The sequence below is a fragment of the Xyrauchen texanus genome, chromosome 33, assembly GCF_025860055.1.
Source record: "Xyrauchen texanus isolate HMW12.3.18 chromosome 33, RBS_HiC_50CHRs, whole genome shotgun sequence".
In the NCBI taxonomy this organism is placed as follows: Eukaryota; Metazoa; Chordata; class Actinopteri; order Cypriniformes; family Catostomidae; genus Xyrauchen; species Xyrauchen texanus.
Genome location: NC_068308.1, coordinates 9,934,937 through 9,954,934, shown reverse-complemented (window position 1 = coordinate 9,954,934; position 19,998 = coordinate 9,934,937). Strand labels below are relative to the sequence as shown.

Sequence of the window (19,998 nt, the reverse complement as noted above, 5' to 3'; positions counted from 1 at the left end):
ACTCCCAACACTGCAGAAGCTAGCCATTCCAGCGATACTAGTTGGTCTAACGTTACTTGCCAAAGCCATAGCCTCAAGCAAGGGACGTCACGGCCACAGGTGGCAGGCGGTTGACTGTGAGATGCATTCTGCTTCTGCTGGGATCTTTGTTTTAAAATAGAACAAAAAGTCAATATTGCATCTAAAATGTAAGTGACTTAATATGAATTACTTGTTTATTGAACTGTCGAAATCAGTGTTACATTTTCAATCATGATGGTATTCAGCACTTCATGGTTGTATGGTGTTGCTTCACGTTATAAATATAAAAACTAACTTACACATTTTGAATTTTTTACCGCAGAATGCTAACTGAGTTTCTTTGTGTGAGCTGCAGTTAGGCCTATTTGTTTCATCGAGAGGCTGCACGAGCCTAAACAGCACAAATCTTTAGCGTCAGTTATGAATTTGAATAGCGTCAGTACATTATGTAACAGGCTACTATCGATCATTATCATTGTATCATACATATTCAATTCATAATCGGTCATATCATTTAATGTTTTTATGCAATTAGGGAATTAGGTTTATCTCAGTTAACTTGTGTCCCCCTGAAAAAAATTTAATGCCCGTCCGTGAATTTGTGTCTGGCGCCGGGTCTGGCCGCACTAAAGGTCTCGCAGTTTCAAAGCAAAGAATATCGCGCTGGATAGTAGATGCTATAGCGCTGGCTTATGAAGCCAAGGGCCTTCAATGCCCCTTAGGCGTCAGAGCTCACTCTACGAGGAGTATGGCCTCCTCGTGGGCGTGGTCGAGTGGGATACCCATTGAGGATATTTGTGCAGTGGCAGGCTGGGCCTCGCCTTCGACATTTATCATGTTTTATAACCTACAGGTCCCCTCATTGCATTCCAACATTCTATCAGCCTGACTGTAGTATGGACTGGAGTACGCATATGCTGAGCATTATCTCCTCCCTTATAAGGTCCGTCTCTGACTGACTTAGAGGGTTTTTTATGCATATCAGTAAATAGAAAAATCAGTACATAAGATATGTGCTTGTGTTTTTACAATGAGCGCCCCACCATGGGCCACCTTGGGGCAAAGGCGCTCTGTATTATCCCATTATATAGCTCGCCGTTGGCCGGCTCGTTGAATAATCACTTTGCTTTAAGGCTCAGGCATCTGCCTCTGGCTTTATAGAGCGAAGTCAGCACGCACGGCGTTTTGCATGGTGTTCCCATAGCGTAAGCTACTTACGCAATAGGAGAGACCTCTCGAGAGGAACGACTCGGTTACTAACGTAACCTCGGTTCCCTGAGAGGAGGGAACGAGTATTGCGTAAGCTGCCGTGCTTGTGCTTGGTCAGTCGCTTCAGTCGATTGAACCTAAAGAACTCTCATGACGGGCGCCTAATATATAGCCTTAGCCACGCCAATCTTGGCGGGCTCTGAGCGCTGGGCGTGAAGCGCGCTCATTGGTCGCGCGTTCAGAGTCGCCCCGTCATGGTTCGAGCAAGTTGCCGCAGCACAACCAATGACCGAGCTGCCTCCGCTCATTGCTGTCTGCTGTGCAGCTGCAATGCGTTTTACATAAAGACTTCAATATTTCTCGAGAAACTGAGTTTTCCCATAGCGTAAGCTACTTACGCAATACTCGTTCCCTCCTCTCAGGGAACCGAGGTTACGTTAGTAACCGAGTCGTTTTCAGTTCTGAAATTTACAGTATGTTTTATAGTACAATTACAACATATATGTCAAAAGATCAAGAAAAATTTGATTCCTCATGTCATGTCCCCTTTAAGGTTTTGATCTGTTCTTCTCAAGTGATCTACTCCACAGGCAGGAACAGAGTGTCTGGGTGAAAGAGAATTTCCTTGTCTGGGTGAGGAAAGAATATATATTGATTTTTCCAAGTGTTCCACCACCGCCTATAAGAAAGAAAGGGCTATGTCAACTCTACAAAAAGTCAAGATGCCAAAGATTGTTATACTGGCGAACTCATAAGTGTGACTTGATTATTAGAAATGGTAGAAACCACATGTAAGTATCATGGGGGTACATTACATGTGATTTTTTCAATGAAAACTGAACTTATTATGTAAAATATGTGGTTCGTTTAGATTTTCAGACAGTAATCCAAAGGTTTGTAATTTCAAGAGAAATACTTCGTAATTGTCTAAATGGAATCTTTTCTTAAGTCAACCAGCCAAACGTTATGGTATGACCGGAAAAAGTACATCACTATCAACTTCATCGTTCAAAACTCAAAAGATGTTCAAGTAGACATCCAGAACACAAAAATTACTCTAAGGTGAGACAATCAAGTTTCGTTATCATGCAACAAATTTATTTATGTTTAGAATTAAATAAAAAATATTCTTAGTAAGAGTATCCCACAGGAAAGAGAAATAACGGATTAAATCAGATCAATATTTAAATCCTTCTTTACTATAAATCTCCACTTTCACATTCACTTACACATTCTTCATCTTTTTTTTATAGCAGCACTCTTCATGCATATCGCTACCTATGGGACAGGTAGGAGAATTTATAGTAAAAAAGGATTTAAAATTGATCCGTTTCTCACCCATACCTATCATATTGCTTCTAAAGGTTTGGATTAAACAACTGGAGTCGTGTGGATTACTTTTAGGCTGCCTTTATGTGCTTTTTGGAGCTTAAAAATTTAGGTCGCAATTCACTTGTATTGTATGGACCTACAGAGCTGAGATATTTTTCTAAAACTCTTAATTTGTGTTCTGTAGAAGAAAGAAAGTCATACACATTTGGGAAGGCATAAGGGTGAGTAAATGATGAGAGAATTTTCATTTTTGGGTGAATGATCCCTTTATAAACAATGCTATTGCATTAGGTAACAAAATAATCAAACAAAGAGGCATTATTTTATAGAACACCAACTTTTTAAGCAAAACACAATAGAAGAGTTTTTTTATGTATTTGTTTTTAGGTTTTATTATAAATCAATGGATATACAGTACTTTTCAAACACTTTCTGATTTATCAAATGTTAGAAACATGACCATAGTACTGTACTACTCCTGCGTTTACTTTAGGACACCAGAGAAGTAGGGAATGACTTCAAATGTATAAAATGTATACATTGGGACTACTTATTTTAAATTAATTGCAAGAATGGCTAAAGTTATCTGGTTATGAGAAAATACCTAGCATCCTTTGATTTGGTATTTTGATTTCTGACACAATGAATTCATTTAACTGTCCAAATATTTTATGGGGCATGGCTGTTAGTAGACTTTGATAGTTGGAGGGACCGGGAACAAGAGGAGGAAGACAGCATGGCAGAATATGAGCAGTACATTGAAGTTAGTCCCTGGATATTTAATCTGTTCATAGTGAAAGATGCAAACTCAGACACATGTTATGATATCAGATAATGACACGTGTTATTATTAATTCATACATTCATAAATGTAGTATAACATTGTAATGACTGTTGAAATGCAGATGCTTAAGGAAGTGAAGAAGAAGGGAGAGCAACCTGCCATGGATGACCTGGATGATCTCTTAAGTGTCTGAAAAAAATGCTTTTTACAATATGTCTTTTGGCATTTCATGTAACTTTGTGCTCTCTAGCGACATTTGTGGTTGAAAGTTAATACTGCAAGCAATTTGCAGAAGAACACTTTACGTTAGTCGTGTTTCAGCACTGCTCTTCTGGTGGATGAATGTCATGATTTGAGCTTATCTGGGGTGCGTTTTTGATACAACGGAGTAACTCACAGTGTAACCACCATAATGTGATGCATCGTTGTAGAAATTAACTAATTTTTACTACTGTTTCCCAAAATCGTAGTGACTATGTCACACATCCATCATTCGAACCACATTGGTTGAGGTGTTGGTTGATGACATTACTCAGGGGTGGAGTATTAACTTCCGCAAATATCAGTAATGTCAGTAATGTATTCTAAATACTTTGGATTACATCTTCAGCACTGGTAGATTTTTCGCTGTCCTTTTCTGTCGGCCCACCGGGAAAATGCCCGGTATGACAGATTACCAGTCCAGCCCTGGTTAATCCCCAACCCTGTAATGGCAATTTGTTAATTTTTAACCAAAAAATATTAAGAAGTCCTGCTTTAACTAATTTTGTTATCTAATGTTAACAAATGTAAATTTATTGTAAAGTGTTACCATTATATATTTTATTAAAAACAAAAGCAGGTTTTCATTCCAATAAATAATTATGTAATCTCATGAGTCATGACGTGAAATTTAATTTTTCAAAGCTGTAAATTGTTAAAACATTTATTACAAGAAAAACAAACAGAAAAAAATCATATGCTCACCTTTTGTCCATTGTACATTCTGTGCACTCACATGCACAGCAGGTCTGTGAGTGTCACCACTGTTACGCATGGACAACTGTTGCTCAACTTTTATGTTTATGCTTGATTGTGCCACTTTGCTTTCAACTACGTCAGCTAACAAGGGTGACCACTCAACTGAGGGCAAGTGGACCTGTAAGTGAGTGCTCTTTTATTACTGGCTGGAAACAGGTCAACTAGTCATTAACCTTTCCTCTTAACACACTTGTGTTATTGTACATGAAGAAGTCCATTGACCAGATCTTTTATATCAGTGTGTTCAAAGAGGAAGAGACCTACTCAACGAGTACAGTGATAAAGAATGATAAGAAGTGGATTATTCAGGTGGTAGGAAAAAGTATCACATGATTACAGTACAGATTTGAGAGCTTTATATCTCAATTGTTTTTCTTTAGAAGGCAATTAAAACAAAATGAATAGCAAATGGATATTAAACTTGAATATCCTTGTTCTTATATTTTTCTCCTGAGAAAAATGCTCCAGTAATTTCAAATGTGTCTCCACTAGAGATCATCAACAATGTCTCCAACAGCGCGCAGATTAGCCAAGATAACAAAATCTGCAAAGTTTAAATAATTTCAAAATGAACATTTCTCATCAAATTCTTTCAACACCAAATTATCTGAGCTATGCCATCCACGTTGACATGATAGCTCTATATTCTTATTATGTGAACAATTGTGTCTCTTTTTAGTTCTCCTCAGGAATGTTAGGAAAACATCTGAGTCCAACATTGATACTTAAACAAAATGTAAAGGTGATCTCCATGAAATTAAAGTGCAATCTCTGGGTTGTTTTATGAAATGCTTTTATTTACTCCATGCAAAGAACAAATTAGGACATGAGCATTTGTATGCATTAATTGCAAGTGACCAAATAACAACTTTATTATGCATTATTTGGGACAGATCTGTGCCTTGTGGAACACATTCAACGTGTAACCTTCAGTTAGGAGTGAAAAACATTGATAAGGCTGTTTGTGCAGTCTGTGATGTAATGGGCAGCTCTCCACTGGATATATTCTCCAGGCCACCAACCACATAAACAAAATGTTCTGGCCTTTGCCCTAGTACGCCCATCACAAACACTTATGGCAGATTATAATTTAAGCATGTATAAAAAACAGAAAATTATAAAGCTTGTTAACATTTAAATGCAGTCCTCGTGATGGAAATTAACTAATGTGCAGCAAGTAAAATATTATATTAAAATTGTTTTACACACACACACACACACACACACATATATTTGGGGGGTCAAATGTAATAATTTAATAATCAACCATGGAAAAACCCCATATCAAAAGAACGCTATGATACATTTATGATACAAAATATATAAAATAACAATAGAAAAGTCATGTACAGTAGTTTGTTCCACTGAGAAAACTGTGAGATTAAGTGGGTTAATGCAATGCATAATTCATTGCTTTTCACTAATGAACAGAGAAAGCCACTGCCCCAGAACTTACTGTCTGCCAAATGTAACACTTGTGGTGAGTTTGCAATGCAGAAGCGAAATGGAAAGGAACATTATCTCTAAGTATAAACATTTATACTCCCATTATATGCAATAATGTGGGCAATTAAAATAGTCCGGAATAAGCAAAAGTGAAAGACATGCATGCTACAATGATTTCAGAAGTTTCAAAGTTATGCCTTTGTATATTTCTTTGTGTCACAGTATTAAATAAAAAAGATGGCATGATATGTCCTACTTTAGTAGGCTACAGTAAACACTAATATTTGGCTGCAAGTTTATAAATGTTTTATTATAATGTCTAAGTGAAACAGGTCTTTGTGTACTGGACGTACCTACACAGTAAAAAAAAAATAATTAGCTGGTAAACCTGACTGCATTCATTAAAAAATTTTTTTTTTTAAAGGTTCAAATCAGGTATAAATATATCATAAAGGTAAAATCAGCTTGTTTTCACTTTTTACAGTTTAAATATGTGATCTGAATTGTTTATGAAACAATGAAAAAGGGGGTTGCAACTTAACATTGCTTGAATATGTTTTTGTGGATTTAAAATACCTTTTATCTGTAGGAAATAAATCTAATCTAATGTGTGGAATTTGCTTTGTGTTCCATTGTTTGTGTAATTGGGTTGGTAATTATTATAGGTGAATGGCACTGTGACTCACATAGGGTCAAATGACCCCAAAGACAACAGTCAGCAGGAACAATGTACAGTGCATGTGCCTTATGTGCAGAGCATGATTGAAGGACCTTTGAACATGAAGTTATTTAGTGAATGAGCCAGCCTGCTTTAAAACCATTCACAGATAACAAGATATGCAGGTGCCATAATATGAAGACTTGCCAACAACAAGATCAAATAATCTTGGAAAAATCTTTGCTTGTAATCTTGGAAAAATCTAAGTTATGTCATAATGTGATCTTGTAAAAGTGCTCCGGTAATGCTATTTAGATATACTTATCTATTAATGCAGAGTGGCTTTTTCAATAGTTACTTATAGGGAGATATAGGTCCATTGACTGGGGGTTTGCAACTGGTGGGTAGCAACTCAAAAATGGGTTGCTTGCAGCAGGTAAAAACAATGCAAAATGCAAATAATAAACTGCATCTAGTTAATAAAGCATAGTTAGAATAGCAAAATAAATGTTTCTCATCAACCTTTTGATAAGTTCTTTGATGTTGACATGAAGGCTGGGTGTGCAATAAAACTATTGTATTTTGGTGCAAAATGATCTGGCCAACACTGACAGGTTGCATGACCCTTCCTAATCCTTCAAAACTGTAATATTAATGCATTTCAATATTTGACTAAGGGCATTTTCTTTTACTTTTGTACAAAAAAAACAATTTTGGGACTATGTTGGTTTGTCACTTGATTTTTTAAATCTAATCTGTTTACATAAGCAAAGCCAGTTGAGCACAACTGACATAGACGATGAAACCACTTATACAACATACTTAAATCACAGGAGTGTGCAGTCAACAGTTTAAATGCCAGTTTTGTAGCTACCCATCCTATAAATGCACTCTGATGTATTTTTGTATCAGTATAGTGCTTGCCAGAAAGGTTTTCTCTACCACTACATTTGTATTGAGAAATTTGCACTAGCAGATGCTTTGCTAAAACATGTTAGTCAAACTTGATGTATGATGTACGATTCTCCATGTCTTTTTCACGTTTGCTTTTTGGAGAAATCCAAGATATCACAGCAGGATCCAGTGCAGTGGGCACCACTAGAGCAGCAGCACTCTTGCAGAATGACAGAAGGTAGAAAAGTAATTGGTTGTTCGAAGAGTCCAGGAGCTGTAGCAGTACCAATGACACACAAATACATCCTGCCCTGAAGGGGGTGCTGCTGTTTTTCTTGCGTTCATTGTAGCACAAATGAAGACCAAACCCCAAACCAAAAAGTGTTCTCATGTTCCTCAGAAGGCTGGCAAAGGGGCTGGTGTCCAGAAGGACCCTGTCGGGATTGATGCAACATTTCTGGACCTTTGCCAATGTCCACAGCATATCCACACCAGAGCTTTTAACAACACATAGAAGCCTACCGCAAAGAACAGCAGGAACAGAGTGATGATGAAGACTAGCACTATAGATCCATTGCACTCTAGAACATATTTCTGCCACAATTAAGCCTAACAATAAAAGAGCCACAGATGTGAGAGTCTGGAAGCAACATACAGCATTGATGCTTTGTTAGGTTAAAGAAATGGAATGCAACAGAAGATATATTGAAGGATATTTATGCAACTCTTTTCATTCAACAACAGTTCATAGTAACCATGTCTGTCAAGCTCTAAAAAGGACACAAACAAAAAAAAATTATGCAAATCATGTTAATGCAGCTTCACGATTGCTGTAGCAACGTGCATAGCCAGAGCCTGCTGGCAATTTAATATTGTGGAAGATGAGGTTTTAAGAGTTTTGATGCCCATTGCAGTGAATATGCAACCTGCGGGAACAAGTTCTTTCAATTAGTCAAGCTCCCACTTAGACTTTTGAAAATATTTCATCTTACTTGAAGTATGCTATTTTAGTGCATTTCTGTCTTTGTACTTTGGAATGCTTACTTTGGAAAATGTGAATAAAACATAATTACATATTGTTTTCTTTTCATTTGTAAGAAGGAACAAATGCATTTTTACAGGAAAACAAGTATATAATAGTCACATTTCAGCACTTTGAAAATATGTGGTTAATCACGATAAAAATCTTGTGACTTATTGTAATCAATATTTGGTAACACATTCTATGAGGCCCATATTTATAATGGACTCTAAAGGCATTATAAATGCAATATATTGCATTCGTAATGTCTCATAATACACTTTTGTGATGAGGAGGAGGGCGTGGCCGGGCCGTGAGGATGCACGCCCGGTGCTGAGTTGCTAATCAGTGGGAGAGAGATAAAAGGGAGAGTGGAGGAGAGAGAGAGAGAGAGAGAGAGAGAGAGACATGCACGCACGCAGCAGTGTTCATGTGTGTGCGCTTTTGTTTATGTTAATTCAGTGTTTTTTTTAAAGTCTGTTGATTGTTATCTGGTTCCTGCTTAGAGATCTGTAACGAACTTATAATAAGTTCTAACTTCTCATAGATAAGTATAACTTTTTTTGACGTGATCATATTATGAGTGGTCTTTGCCTACTTTAAGTTAAACAAGCAATATCTTAAGAAGAATAAAAGGCATTGCTTTTGTGACTTTAATTAAAGCATACCTATTTTATAAAATAGGTATGCTTTAATTAAAGTCACAAAAGCAATGTCTTTTATTCTTCTTCTTAAGATATTGCTTTTGTAACTATACTTAAAGTATATATATATATATATATATATATATATATATATATATACATATATATATATATTACACACAGATGTAATACATTATAACTTCTGCAGATAAAATTGGATGTTGCTTGTGTTATAATGCATTATAATGTACTATAATTGTGCTAACAATTATTTCAAAGTTATAACATATTATAAGGTGTATTTATTAAACATTACTAACGTATTATAATGCCTTTACAATACATTTGAAATATAGTATATATTAAATATAATAATTCAGGTATTCAGATTAAAATAAGTTTAAGTCCAGGAAAGCCTGTGCATTAATGTGGGCATTTATATGTTCACAATATACTTTGCAATCTCTATCCAAATGTACAAACAATTGTGAAAATGTTAAAATGACATGAATATCTAGAAATCACCATGAAAAAACACCTTAAAAATAGTCAATATGACTCTTGTTCTACTGTATATTCCAAGTCTTCTGAAGCCATACAATAGTGTCTGTGTGCGGAAAAGACCCACATCTTCTGCTCCACCGAAGCTAATAACTGAATGATTCTGTTATAACCAAACACAGAACTCCAAGTATGCAGAATGGAGATTAAGATTTTCCATGAATGATGACCTACATTTAGCTCTGTTTGGCTTCAGAAAACTTGGATTATATAGCATACAAGCACACAAGTTGTATGGACTTTCATGGTGACTTTTTGTCCTTTTTGAAGCTTGAAAGCCCCTTGTCACTATCAGTTGTTTTATAGAAAAGAGTTGTGTAAAGTTATTTTATCTTCCATTGAAAATTAACAGCATAGGGGTTTGGAACAACATGTGGGTGAGTAAATAATACTCACTTTGGGTGACCATTTCATATCATTTATATGAATTAAGAAGAGACCTACCAGAAATAACTCCACTGACAATTGGTGTGGGCAATGGGCTGCCAGATAAACTCTAGACATGCACACCAGTAACTCTACCAAACTCAGCAGCATCCAGATCATCAGCTGTAAAAAACCTAAAAGCAGATTATTGTCAGATACTGTAATACTGTATACCGTAGGAACAATCCAGGCACAGATCTGTTCCCTTGTTTCAAACTCACCGATAACATAGAAAATGTATTTTTCTTTCAGCGAAAATGGAAAGCACAGCTGTGACCATCACGTACCCAATGCCTGCAGAGCCCGTGGCAAGACCCGATGGGCTCCCTGAAAGAGAAGAACCAAACAAAAATTAGCAGTAAGTATGGGACGAAAGCTGAACAAGGTTTTAGCCTTAGAAATAACAGAAAAATCTAATGATGTCATAGATTGTGTGAAAAAGATAAACCCTTGAGTCCCCATGGAAAAATGACATTGTGCTTTGGTAGTTTAGGACATTTAATAGAGTAGGTTTCATTTAAGTATCAACTGTTGACAAACTGGCAACTGATGCCAAATACCAACACCCATTTAGATACAATTCTAATTAGAATGGATTATTTTGGAAGCACAAAGAACAGGTTATATGTATGCCATTTTAATTGGCCCAGAATACCAATTCAGGTCAAGAATGAATGAACAATTGTGAGAATGTTTAATAGTACTAGAAAGTAATATGAATGACTTCATTCATAAATGGCCCTTGAACTGGAACATTATGATAAGACCCATTTCCACATGAGAGATTAGAAGAGCAACCTTGCTTAAATTGCACAACTACAAAAAGTGCAAGACTTCATGTGGAGAGAAAGCTGTAACTCGTGTATGGCATAATCTTTTATAAATAAATAAGTATAAGTTAATGTACAGTCAACTGGCTATTATTGAAAAATAAGCCCCAAAGACCCCGATGTAAAGTGGAGGGTTCTTGTATCACCCTGGGGAAGTTAATGTTACGATAATGACCATGCATATTAAGAAAGAATAACTACACAAAGGAAATGCAGAATGTAGTTTAATGCTATTCTTTGAAATGCTCCGGTGGCACTTTTAACAAGGGGCAATTGTAAGAGACTTAAATGTATAGTTGACCTAGAAAAGATAATTCTCTCATTACAAATTAAGACATTTTGGATGTGATTTTGTCCATATAATGCAAGTCAATTTGGTTCAACACTTTCAAGCTCCAAAAAAGCACATGAAGGCAGCATAAAGATAATCCATACAACTTGGGTAGTTTATTCCGTGTCTTCTAAAGTGACATGATCAATTTGGGTGAGACAAAGATATTTTTTTCCTAATTCGCTAAAAATCCTGACATCCACAATCTTCTTGGTGCATTCATGAGAGAAGCACATTCACACACTTCCCCGCATGTGTGAGGATGCATTACACCAACCCGATCTCATGTAAATTCATATAGATATTACGAGTTGGCTGTTTCGTATGATTTCTTACCATTTCATTTGTATAAATTCGCCCGATTTCATCACGTGCAAATGCCCGGTGTCTAATGCGGAAGTAAGTGCGAGTTCTGCACACGAGGCATTAAGGACATGCTTCGTAATATTACGCACTTACGCAAACCCATTATCCTAACCTAACCGATCAGTAGAGTGTGTAAACACGATAGGAAGCTGTTGTATGTGACAGAAGCAAGTAATTTTCACGTGTTGGATGGAAACGATGTTCAGCGACGTCATTGGCTGTTGTGAAGTGCAGTCTTGCTGATGAATGCAGTCGTACGATATTATACGAATTAGCCAAATGTAGAAAAGTCGTACGAATCCTTACAATTTTGCTGTGAGAGTGTGCTGGATACACAGACCAGACACCGTGTTTTTCCCTCCAAGTTCACATTTTTCACACTCATCTGGGCTATTTTGAAAATACATGCGAGTTAAAACGATAAAGTCGAAAGTTGAGTTTTTCGGGATACCTCTAAAATGTAAAGTGTTTTTTCTCACCCAAAGTAATCGTTTCTGCTGTAGAAGACATGGGTTAAACCACTTGTATTGTATAGATAAACTTTATGCTGCATTTCTGTCTTTTTGACACTTGAAAGTTTTGGCAACATAATCACACGGGAAGTTGGCATGTTTTTCCGAAAGTTCCATTACCCTAGGATCGGCAACAGAATGCCGACTCACTGACTTGCCCTATCTCCCATCGGACATATTTGAAACGACTCAACAGCAATTACTTTCCCTCATGGCTCAACTGGTAGCGCGTTGCATCAATTGTAACGCTTGGGTGTCACTGGATACAAGAGACGCAGGAGTAGGAACTTTAGATCCTTTATTCACAATCACTGGAGTAGAGCAAACACTGGAGTAGAGCAAACATAACAATACAATTCAAATATCACGATTCAGACATTACAATTCAAGGACTGACCCAGACTGACAAAACTAAAGAGTATATATACACACTTAGGATTAAACGAGGGAATGACACACAGGTGGGGATAATGGAGTAATCAGGGCAGTGAGGATAGCCACAAACCATGGCGCAGGAGATCAAACTAGATATTCAAAGGCATCCTGCTGTCAGACCCCAGTTTTTTGCTCCAGTTGGACTTTTTTTAAGGCTAGGTGGTTTTGTTTTGTTTGCATGTCTGTTGGTGAACTCAAGGGCCCACAGATCTCATGATCTTTGGCCTGTGGTGATGCTGGTGGCGCAAACGCTGATAAAATGATGAGTGGCCACAATAATTGGTTTTGTCGTCAGATGTACCCACTGTGATGTCACTGTGATCTACGTCTGCATCTAAGAGTGACACATTTAATGCTGACCCAAATTGAATGGATATGACTGGTTTGGGATGAACAATCACATTTTGTCCCTCTGTATATAGAAAAAAATATTCCTTTCTTGTTTTGGCCTCTGAGATTTTGTATTGTTGAAAAATTTTGGGGCTGTGAACTGAAACAATAAAATTTAAAATCAGTAAAAAACATTTAATTGATAAAATTTGTCAAGCCTATTCCAACTACATGAACCAGGTCTTAGTAAATTACTAAACCTTAAAAAGTAGTACTTTAACTGCAATGTCTAGCAACTAGCCAAAAGCCCTGCACTGAGTATAGTTCAACTTCAGTCTTTTAAACATCACCGATCAATTGAATGATTGATTCACTTATGTAACATACATATAAACAATGCAATGGAATGCAAATAAAAGATGGCTTATGCAAGCAGTAAAAGAATGCCTGTCTGAGAGTGACATCTTACATGTTATCCTGTGATTATCTTAGGAAACGGATGCTCAGAATTGTTGATGAACTTCTGGCCTTGTTTTCCCAAAAGTCACAAATGACAAAGGATACAGATCAATTAAACCAGAAGTGTTTGTTTTGAGAAAAAAATCTAAAAAGAAAACTAAATCTATCTATCTATCTATCTATCTATCTATCTATCTATCTATCTATCTGTCTGTCTGTCTGTCTGTCTGTCTGTCTGTCTGTCTGTCTGTCTGTCTGTCTGTCTGTCTGTCTGTCTGTCTGTCTGTCTGTCTGTCTGTCTGTCTGTCTATCTATAATCTAATATATATATATATAATGTTTTGTTTCTTGTTTTGTTGAGATTCACCAATTTTGTACACAAATTTTATTCACAAATTTTACAAATCATAACCAACGTTATGACAAAAGCTATAAGACACACACACACACACACACACACACACACATGTTGTGTTTCCATGTTTTATGGGGACTTTCCATAGACATAATGGTTTTTATACTGTACAAACTTTATATTCTATCCCCTAAACCTAACCCTACCCCTAAACCTAAACCTCACAGAAAACTTTCTGCATTTTTACATTTTCAAAAAACATAATTTAGTATGATTTATAAGCTGTTTTCCTCATGGGGACCGACAAAATGTCCCCACAAGGTCAAAAATTTCGGGTTTTACTATCCTTATGGGGACATTTGGTCCCCACAAAGTGATAAATACACACACACACACACACACACACACACACACACACACACACACACACACACACACACACATGTTGGTCTACCTATCATTATGAGGACTTTCCATAGACATAATGACTTTTATACTGTATAAACTATAGATTCTATCCTCTAAACCTAACACAACCCCTAAACCTATCCCTCACAGAAAACCTTCTGCATTTTTACATTTTCAATAAAACATTGTTTAGTATGATTTTTAAGCGATTTGAATTATGGGGACACTACAAATGTCCTCATAAATCACATTTATAGCATAATAACCTTGTAATTACCAGTTTGTAACTTACAAAATTGTCCTCGTAAATCACAAAAACACGCACACACACACACACACACACACACACACACACACACACACACACGCACACACACACACACACACACACACACATACAGTACACACATAGTTACACATGTTCATTGAAATCAGTAACCAATAAACAGAGTCTGGATGTGTTTCTAAGGTCACAGGAGTTCACTGATCCACTGCTACGTCTTTTCTACGTCCATTCTCTCATGAACTTGTTTGTACATTATCTCTCCCGACAGGACAAACACGCTCTTAACTTTAACGATTTTTTTTCTTTTTTTCTGTTCCCTTCTATGTTTTATTACACATGTGCAAGGTTCAAGGATCATTTTGTCCATGCGTTGTGGTGGTGGGCCTGCTAGTATATAACAGAAAGCAGGGGGTGGAGCACTATCACTCTTGACTAGCTCGTCAACAAAGAGTCAACCTGCCTTTGAGAACATCATGGATAGTGTAATGGATACACTGCATGGGTTTGGGGTGAGTAGCACCCAATACCTGCAAACCCATTACAAAGACGCCCAGGGATGGTTTCTTTTTGTCTCCTTTGCTGCAGACCTGAGAAACACCTTCTTCATCTTCTTTCCCATCTGGTTCCATCTAAAAGAATCAGTTGGCATCAAACTTATCTGGGTGGCTGTGATTGGAGATTGGCTCAATATGGTCTTCAAATGGTAAGCATATGGACCATTAAAGGATTTCACTACAAGAAGTTAATAACAATATCATTTTAATGATGAATCTGAAAAACTGACATTTGATTTGTCCATTTAAGGATCTTGTTTGGAGAACGTCCATACTGGTGGGTCCATGAGACTTCTTACTACACAAACAGCTCTGCTCCACACATCGAGCAGTACCCCATGACCTGTGAGACTGGCCCAGGTGCGTCTTTCTCACTATAGGAGTATCTGATCACATTGTAGTACTTTTCTCATCAACCATCAAAAGAGCACCTTCATCACTTAGGTGCTTCTTCATGCAGGTAGCCCATCTGGTCATGCTATGGGTGCTGCTGGTGTCTACTATGCCTTGGTCACCTCCATCCTTGCCATAATGCTGAGCAAAGAGAAGAAAACATCATCTAAGAGCTTGTAAGTCAGCCTAGAATTAGTGAATCACAATTTAAGTTACTGAATGCTGAATGATGCAGTGGGATCCAAAAGTCTGAGACCATTATTGAAAATGTGTCTGTTTTGATTTTGCTTTTTTATATTTATTTATTACAAAGAATATTATCAGCATAACAATTTGAGTGAAAAATTCACACAAAGTTCTCAAACTGGCATGGACTCCATCTGATGGTCCATGTTATCTCAGCACGATTTGAGAATTTATGAAACCGCACCCTATGTGCTTCAATGGAAGCAAGGCAATGTGGCCTTTTGTCCATTGTAACAAATTTAATTAGATTTCAAGGTGACTACTTTGATTAGTTACAAATAGTGCAGAATTTTTATATTTCTTATTAGTGTTAGATCTTAACATTTATATATTTTACATTAACAAAATCCCCAAAAAATGCAATTTATTTTCAGGTTTAAATGAGATATTAATCCAAGATTTTAATGAGGTCTCGGACATATTGGGCCCCAATGTAAAACCCTGATGCGTCAAGTAAAATGTAAATCACTCCCATTATAATCAGTGACACTGGATGCGCGAGTTCAGTTGTGTCGAACTGATAGTAGATGGATGCCCCATTCAATTTCTGACACACTGTGACTCCAGAAACTTTTATTAACCCATCCATATTAAATATAATTATTTTACTTACCAAAAATGATATGTGCAAATGTATTTTGCCATGACTTGTATTCGTTAGGCTGTATTTTTAAATAACTTTTGACTGTTTCTGTCTCTTTCTGATCTTCTTCTTATTATTTTTTTCCCCAACCACATGACAATGACAAGTCATTGTTTTTACTAGTGGATTTCAATTTAAAATAAAGCAGGAACAGGTTATTCACCTATTTAACCATTGGTAAACGTCAATTGAGAGCATTTGTGACATAATGTTGTTTACCATAAAAATGAATTTCAACTCCATCCTCATTTCTTTAAAAAAAAGCAAAAATGGAGGTTACAGTGAGGCACCTACAATGGAATTGAATGGGGGCCACATTTTTGGAGGGTTTAAAGTCTGAAATGTGAAGTTTATCATTTTATAAAACCACTTACATTAATTCATTTGATAAAACTTGTGTATTATTTGAGGGATTAAGGTTTTATGCATTACATTGTCATGGCAATGAAGTTGTAAAATTGGCAATAACTTTTTATTACATTTTATTACACTTAAATCATGTTAACACACATATTGTTATTGTCTTGTGGCTATACTTTTGAAACAGTGAATATTGTAATGTTTACGGATTGGCCTCATTCGCTTCCATTGTAAGTCTCACACTGTAACTACCATTTTTGCTTTTTTTTTTTTTAAGAAAAGGAGGGACAGGTGGAAATAAATTTTTGTGACAATCAACATTATGTCACATAAACTGTAAAATGAGCTTAACTTGAACTGAACCCGGAATATGACTTTAATGTTCACTTCGACGATTACAGTGTAGACTGCCTCAAATTGTTCTGAGACATAAAGTCAATGGACAGGTGTTGACAGGGTATAAAAATAATATTCCAGGTTTTAATACAAGTTGAGCTCAGTTAACAGCATTTGTGGCATAAAATTGATTACCGCAATAATCAATTTTGATTTGTCCCACCTTTTCTTAAAAAAAAAGCAATGTGATGCATTACAGTAAGGCAATAGGAATGGAAAAAAAATGGGCCAATCCGTATATTTTAAAATACTTTTTTAAAAGTACAGCCACAACATGTAAACAGCACAGTATGTATGTAACATGAGTTTAGTGTTATACAATCGCTCACTTACCTTTTTTGTGTGAAATTATATATAATTTTTCAACATTTCTGCCTTCAAACCCTCCAAAAATTGGCCCCATTCATTTCCATTGTAAGTGCCTCACTTTAACCTCCATTTTTGTTTTGTTTTTTTAAAGAAAATGAGTGAAAAGTCCAAATAATTTTTTTGTGGTGATCAATATTATGTCACAAATGCTGTTGATTGGGCTCAGCTTGTTTTGAACCCGGAATATTCCTTTAAGAGATTTTGTTTCAATACAGATAATTGATTGTAAAGTAAGTTATGAGAAAACTGCCATGCCTCTACTGCAAAACAATGCATTTATGATACATTATTCTGTCTATTTTTTTATTCAGGTACTTGCGTGGTTCACTCTGGACTCTCTTCTGGACAGTCCAGGTCTGTGTATGTCTCTCAAGAGTCTTCATTGCTGCCCATTTCCCCCATCAAGTTATCGCTGGTGTTATTACAGGTCAGAATACATCACAAAACCATCCATCTGCAGATTAATCTTAAAATATTGTCCACCTGAAAACTTTTACATTCATGCATCTGGCAGATGCTTTATCCAAAGCGACTTATGTGGCATTTGAGACTACATTTTATTGAATTGTGTGTTTCCTGTGAATTGAACCCATGACCTTTGCATTGTTAGCACAACGCTCCCAGCTTCAGGAACACAAAATAAATGAATAAAGCTGTTGTGGAGGTAAAATGTAATTATTTATTATTGTTTTTTTCTTCCCAGGCATGATTGTTGCAGAGGCTTTCAACAGACAGAGGTGGATCTACAATGCCAGTCTGAAGAATTACCTTAACATCACGCTGTTCCTTCTCTCTTTTGCCGTGGGCTTCTATGTGCTCCTTAAAGCGCTTGATGTGGATCTCCTGTGGACCCTTGAGAAAGCTCAGAAATGGTGCGTCAATCCTGCCTGGGTCCACATGGACACCAGCCCCTTTGCCAGCCTGTTGAGGAACATGGGTACTCTGTTCGGTTTGGGACTCGGTCTTCACTCCCCACTGTACACTGAGAGAAAGAAGAGCAGCAGTGTACACGTCAAGATCGCCTGTATCGTAGCCTCTCTCTTCCTGCTGCATCTCTTCGATTCAATCAAGCCTCCAACACACACGGCTGCTCTCTTCTATCTGCTGTCTTTCTGCAAGAGTGCCACTGTTCCCCTCGCCACGGTCAGTATCATCCCATACTGCGTGTCTGGATCTCTTGGATTACAGAGCAAGAAGCAGCTTTAAAGTGGGAAAGAACTATACAAGACTGTAAGACAACTACGCAACTACAGTATTTCAGACTAGTTCATTTTCATTATTCATCCCATCACTCAAAGGAACAATGCTGAAATGAACTTTTGACTTTTTGAAATGTGTTTTCTAAAAGAAAAGGGATGCAGAGAACTAGAGTTTAAATTGAGGACTGTTATATTGCAAGTATTGTTTTGTATTTGTACATTCTTTTTTTTTTTTTTAATTGTATAACTTTTATATTTTAGCACTTTTGGAACTACAAGAAAAGTTCTGGTATTTGACAATTGTAAGTGTTTTTACTTAAGTTTAAGTTCTTTTTTGAGAACTAAATAAATATATACAGGAGAACAAATTGTGTTCTCCTAAGGATTATATAATTTAGAAATACTTTCTTTATTATTCTATTTTTGGAAAATGTTTAGGCGATTTTTAATAAAACACTGAAAATATACCCTGTCCTGTATTCCTCCTTTGTCCTACATTTAACTCTCTGAGACCCAAGCATACACTGAAAAAAGTAATTTGTTGGCTCAATAACCATAACGTAATAAAATAAATAGCTTTTACTCAGAAACATACATATTTAATACATTTTTAGCTTTATTTAATTTGCATTAACATGTACAATACAAAATATTATTTATAAGGTGAATTTGGTGATACTGGAAAGAACTCCTTGTCCACATCACCGTGCAGCTGGGTTCAACTACAATAACGGCTCCCAAAACGGTCAGAAATCTAGGGGTAACCAGCGATAGCAAACTGAATTTCACAGACCACATCTCAACGACCGCAAGATCATATAGATTTACACTCTACAATATCAGGAAGATAAGACCCTTCCTCTCTGAACATGCCACATGACTTCTTGTTCAGTCACTTGTCATAACTAGACTGGACTACTGTAATGCTCTCATTGCAGGCCTTCCTGCATGAAGAAGGCAGCATTATGTCTAGTCTTCAACGAACCAAAGAGAGTGCATGTTACACCACTTACTTGTCTGTAATTGTGATTTCCTTCAACTTCTTTGGCTTAGAAATCCATAAAATTCAGGTTTTAAGTATTACTAACTCAAGTACATAACTGAGTTTGTGGGAATACCCATAAGCCCTTTGCCCTTGATTGTTTGTTTGATCAAAAGCAGCTTATTATTTAACTTGGGACATTTAATTACTTGTTATTGAGAATTCATAGTTATTTTATAAATATATATATAAAATGTAATTAAACATTGCAATTCTGCAACACTGGGTCTTTGAGGTTTAACATATTACAAAGACATTTCCAATCAACGTTTGAACACATATGGCATCTCCCAGAAAACTCTTGGCTTAAACATATCAAGTATACAACAAAATAAAAAGAAATTAATATATATATATATATATATATATATATATATATATATATATATATATATATATATATATATAATAGTAACAATAAGGTTACCATACAAGAAGGTTCCCTCTTTGATTGGCATGTGATTAGTT

The 19,998-nt window shown here is 36.4% G+C and overlaps 1 protein-coding gene and 1 pseudogene across 1 annotated transcript; one reads left to right on the top strand and one right to left on the bottom strand.

Moving 5' to 3' along the window:
* Positions 1-7,390: 7,390 nt before the first annotated feature.
* On the bottom strand, positions 7,391-11,646 carry LOC127627232 (glucose-6-phosphatase catalytic subunit 1-like; annotated as a pseudogene).
* Positions 11,647-14,743: 3,097 nt separating this feature from the next.
* Positions 14,744-18,944, top strand: LOC127627197 (glucose-6-phosphatase catalytic subunit 1-like). The gene is made up of 5 exons (XM_052103481.1): positions 14,744-15,031; positions 15,133-15,242; positions 15,343-15,451; positions 17,601-17,716; positions 17,993-18,944. The coding sequence occupies exons 1-5, from the start codon at positions 14,802-14,804 to the stop codon at positions 18,493-18,495; spliced, it is 1,068 nt and encodes a 355-aa protein (XP_051959441.1). The 5' UTR covers positions 14,744-14,801; the 3' UTR covers positions 18,496-18,944.
* The last annotated feature ends 1,054 nt before the right edge of the window (positions 18,945-19,998 follow it).